We start from the raw sequence: 4,648 nt of genomic DNA, 5'->3' as shown, positions 1-4,648 counted from the left end.
TATATATATATATATATATATATATATATATATATATATATATATATATATATATATATATATATATACACACACACACACCTCAAAAAAATAAAGGGAACATTTCACTTTAATTTTGTGTGTGGCTCCAAATCCAGGCCTCCATTGGTTAATAAATTTGATTTCCATTGATGATTTTTGTGTGATTTTGTTGTCAGCACATTCAACTTTGTACAGAACAAAGTATTCAATGAGAATATTTCATTCATTCAGATCTAGGATGTGTTATTTGAGTGTTCCCTTTATTTTTTTGAGCTGTGTGTGTGTGTGTGTGTGTGTGTGTGTGTGTGTATGTGTGTATATATATATATATATATATATATATATATATATATATATATATATATATATATATATATATATCTCCTCAAATGTTCTTAAAAATGTATTCAAAAAATAACTTAGGCAGCAACATTTGAATAATCCAAAGTGGATTATTTTATGCTCATTATCCCACAGAGACACATCGAGCTGTATCAGCTAGCATGAGTGTCTTTGCTAGTCACTCAATTCCCTCTTTATCCTTTAAAAACAATGGATATAAGTCAGGTAAAAAACAAAACAACAAAAAACGAAGTGAATTTAAAAAAGAACCTATGTTCTAAACATTTTACTGTAGAGTATGTTCTACTCAGTCCACGTCAAGTACCATCATAAACCTCACAAAGGCTTCAAGCTGTTAGAATACTTTTTCAAGGCGGCGCATGCGACCAGTAACTTGGTCAAGAGTGACACCTTGTGTTCAAATGAACCTCATTGACAAATTCCTCCTCAACCAGTCGCCAAGTGAAGATGCTCACCTGGCAGAATCATGTAGATGGAATGTAACGAAAATATTAATATAAAGAAATGGGTTGGAAGTAAAGAATGAGAATGTCTTTTAATTGATTAAAAGTTATATTGTTTTCTTGCGTAGATTTATGCTTTTGTGTTTCTTTCTTTAATATATTCCAATAAAAACATTTTTCTCTTCCTGTATTACAGGATGATTTAGCGGAAATATCTTTGAAGCTAAAAATACATTTATTTTTTGGTGGTCAATTTGCAGCAATTTGTAGGAAAAGATCTTGCAAGTAAAATGCTTGATTCATCTTCGGGTCAAAAATATTAACTTTGTATAGTCAATCCAGAAGAATTTAGGAGAAACTGGTCCAATGACCAATTCTTATCTGTTGTACTGCCTTCAATTCCATGATTGTTGTTACCTTTCCCAAACCAAAGTATAGTATGTACAGACACCTTACAAAAGAGAGATATAGACTCTGGAACAGTGGTTCCAAGTATTTTATTGATTACTGAATTCATCTTAAATTTTTTTTAGATTTTGAAAAGCAACTTGAGGTTAGTAAATTCTCACACATGTGGCTCATTTGTAGTAATTTTCACAGCAAATATTTGAGATTACCTGTCACTTCTTATTTAAGAAATTTAGTAATAATTCTGGTCAATATATGTTAGACTCCATGTTTTCTCTCAACTTTACAAAGGATTGAGTCTTCAGATTCACTTTGAAAGCAGGATGTTGTTTATGAAGCCACAATGCTCTAATTTACAACACAAAAACCTGCAGATCGTTATTCAAGAAGGGTTGATATACCCGGTAATATTCTAATAAAATCTAGTGCCATGGAAAAGTATTTAGTAGTTTGTAAAACAACATCCCAAGCTCCAGATGGGACCAGCAGGTGGCAGTCACGCGGAATGTCAGCTTATATTTCAATACAAAGAAAAGAAGAAGAAAAACAATGCGGAAGTTGTCAGAAAACCAACGAATAAGGACGTGCGTCTTTAAAAATCCTAGGTGACGTCACTTGATTGAATTAGGCGATGCTCTGGATGTATAAACAAAACCCGTTCATGCTTTAAAAAAGTCATAAAGCAAGGTAAGCGTTACATTAGGAGAGAGATATTTTCTCCGTAGTTGAAGCAGCTGTATGTTTTAAACTACGTAATATATATATATATATATATATGTATTTTTAAAACCTAATTCTCAAACTGGTGAATGCCATCTCTAGCTAACGGCTAACATGCTAACATATAGCCCAATTTGTAAATGGTTCGCGAAAACCTGCAGTGGTTTTTACAGTGAATACTTTGTAAGAAGTGGAGTTTTAATTTGTGTTTTTGTTGTTCCAGGAGTGTCTGTTCATTCCGACCAGGATGAAGGTGGTGAATTTAAAACAAGCCATTCTGCAGGCTTGGAAAGAGCGCTGGAGTGACTACCAGTGGGCAGTCAACATTAAGAAAAACTTTCCAAAGGGGGCAACATGGGACTACCTTAATTTCGCAGGTTCTTTAGCTTACTTGACGTTACATCCGAGTCCGTTTATAGGCGGTTTCTCTTAATGTTTTTTTCTCTGTGTGTGCTTCAGAGGCTCTGATGGAGCAGGCGATGATTGGTCCATCTCCCAACCCACTCATTTTGTCTTATCTCAAATATGCCATAAGTTCACAGGTACGGGAAGAACAGTCATAAAAACAGAGTATTAATCAGCTTTTTGCTAATTCTAAATGTCTCCCTGTTTGTGGTAGATGGTGTCTTATTCCAGTGTTCTCACTGCCATCAGCAAGGTAAACGGCTGGCTGATAAATGCTACTGCAGCATCATGTTTACTGGAGGGTTTTCACAGTTTCCTTAACCAACATGTCTTCCAGTTTGACGGCTTTTCCCGGGAGCTGTGTGTCAAATCGTTGTTGGAGATAATGGACATGTTCTGCCATCGTCTCAAGTATGTACACAACTGACATCACGTTAATGCCACCACATATAAATCAGAACTGCACAGTTTAATATCTCCAATCAGCACAGCAATATCACAACAGACTGCTTGGATTTGATATTTGGTAGAATATAAAGTGCATTTACTCACTGCGGTTGTAAATGCACCCACTTAATGCTCAAACATAATTTGAATTTAAAAGTGATTTTATTTCCCTTTGGAATCAATAAAATAATTTTGATCTGAATTGAATTTGAACAGGAGTAGCAGCACAGATTTCTGAATATCAGAGATGGTGACGGGGGAATTATGAGGACAGATGAGAAAAAGATGAGAGGAAAATATGCATCCATATGTTTGTGCAATGTGGAGTAACTTTTAATAGTATTTCATATCAGGGGTGGGTCATATGGACTTTAAATTTGATCACAAATTCAAAGTCCACATGTTGGAACAGCCGTCTTCCACTCAGTTCCTTCAGACTAGCCAGCAGCAATTAGCAAACACCTGGTGGAACTGTGCATCAGCTGACTTCATCATAGGAGCTGCTTCTTAGTGTAATACTGGTTTAAAAAAAAGTTGATAAAGGGTTAATGGAGGAGCTATGTTGGGATTACTTCCTGAAGGCAGAGTTTCAGAAAGAGCAGGAGTTTCTTAAAGAGACAGAGGCCCAAAATCAAGGTGTTGAATTACAAAGTAAAATTTCTTTTAAGTCACATTTGATATATACATCACTTTTATAAGAAGGTTGTTTTCACTGAATTTAAAAAGGTAGTATTATGTGTTTTCCAGACACATAATACATATGTGTCTTGAAGTTAACATAGTTACTTGATTGTGCTACAAAATGGCACTGTGTGCCTGGAAAACGCATAATGCTGCCTCTTTAAATTCAGTGAAAACAACCTTCTTGAGTGGCTTTACTGATGATCCAGCTGGTTTTCTGCTTGCTGCTCGTTCAGCTGCCATGGGAAGGCCGAGGAGTGCATCGGGCTGTGTCGGGCCCTGCTGGGTGTGGTGGTGTGGCTGCTGCAGGGCTGTGCATTTTACTGTGACCAACTGAGAGAGCTGGGGCCGTCGGCCAGCACCGAGGCCATCCTGAGAGCCTGCCAGGAGCGACTGCACGGCCTGATGAGCAGCACCAAGAACAAAGCTTTGGTCCACATCGCCCGGCTAGAAGATCCAGGTGACGCTAACCGCTAGCTGCATGACGACACCTACACCACTAAACCGTGTCTTTGGTCCTTCCAAGTAGGACAGCAACTGGCGAATATTTCAGTAATCAATTACTCTGATGAAAAAAAAAAAAAATTGGTGCATTTTGCAGATTTGTTATTTCACTCAGGCTCATTTTATACAGTATTAGAAATGCATTAAAATTACATATGAATAAAATATTAAGTTTTTTAAATAAGAAAAGAAACATTTTATGGCTTAAAAGGTAGTAACAGCATTCGTTTAGAGAAGGCTTGACTATTTGTAGCAAAGGATGCATCTGCAGCTACAGAATCTTTCCAACGTGAGAAAGCTCAGATCTTTTTTACAGTGTATGGCCGATATGTTTATGTTTTGGAGTCAGCAGCTAATAATTTCATAGCAAAGGGAGTTGAATAGGAGATTATTATTATTATTATTATTTTACTTTTATTTTTTCCATAATTTTAACCAGGTTAGGCTTAAACTGTCTCTTGAAGAGTTCTGGGTAGAACCTAATGGTTACAAAAAGTGTTTGTTTTTCTTAGATACCAGATGTTTATATTTTTCATACAGTTTTGGTTTAATTATTGCTCTGAGAATGTTGTTCTTTCAGAAATTGGCTTTTTTTTTTTTTTTTTTTTTTTTTGGTATAAACCTGTTAAAGCTTTTATCTTCCTCCTCTTTGCTTT

At 35.9% G+C, this 4,648-nt stretch overlaps 1 protein-coding gene across 1 annotated transcript in view; it reads left to right on the top strand.

The window, feature by feature from the left end:
* The first annotated feature begins 1,811 nt into the window (after positions 1–1,811).
* med24 (mediator complex subunit 24) overlaps positions 1,812–4,648 on the top strand; it is a 20,715-nt gene continuing 17,878 nt past the window's right edge. Inside the window, exons 1-6 of the mRNA XM_015050724.1 lie at positions 1,812–1,922; positions 2,179–2,332; positions 2,415–2,497; positions 2,575–2,613; positions 2,698–2,771; positions 3,725–3,948. Coding sequence (XP_014906210.1) covers positions 2,203–2,332; positions 2,415–2,497; positions 2,575–2,613; positions 2,698–2,771; positions 3,725–3,948 — 550 coding nt within the window. The 5' untranslated portion in view covers positions 1,812–1,922; positions 2,179–2,202. The remainder of the gene's footprint in view (positions 1,923–2,178; positions 2,333–2,414; positions 2,498–2,574; positions 2,614–2,697; positions 2,772–3,724; positions 3,949–4,648) is intronic.

The sequence above is a fragment of the Poecilia latipinna genome, unplaced genomic scaffold, assembly GCF_001443285.1.
Source record: "Poecilia latipinna isolate Pla-1442-1.1 unplaced genomic scaffold, P_latipinna-1.0 Scaffold1007, whole genome shotgun sequence".
NCBI classification, from domain to species: Eukaryota; Metazoa; Chordata; class Actinopteri; order Cyprinodontiformes; family Poeciliidae; genus Poecilia; species Poecilia latipinna.
This window is presented reverse-complemented; position numbering and strand designations above follow the sequence as displayed.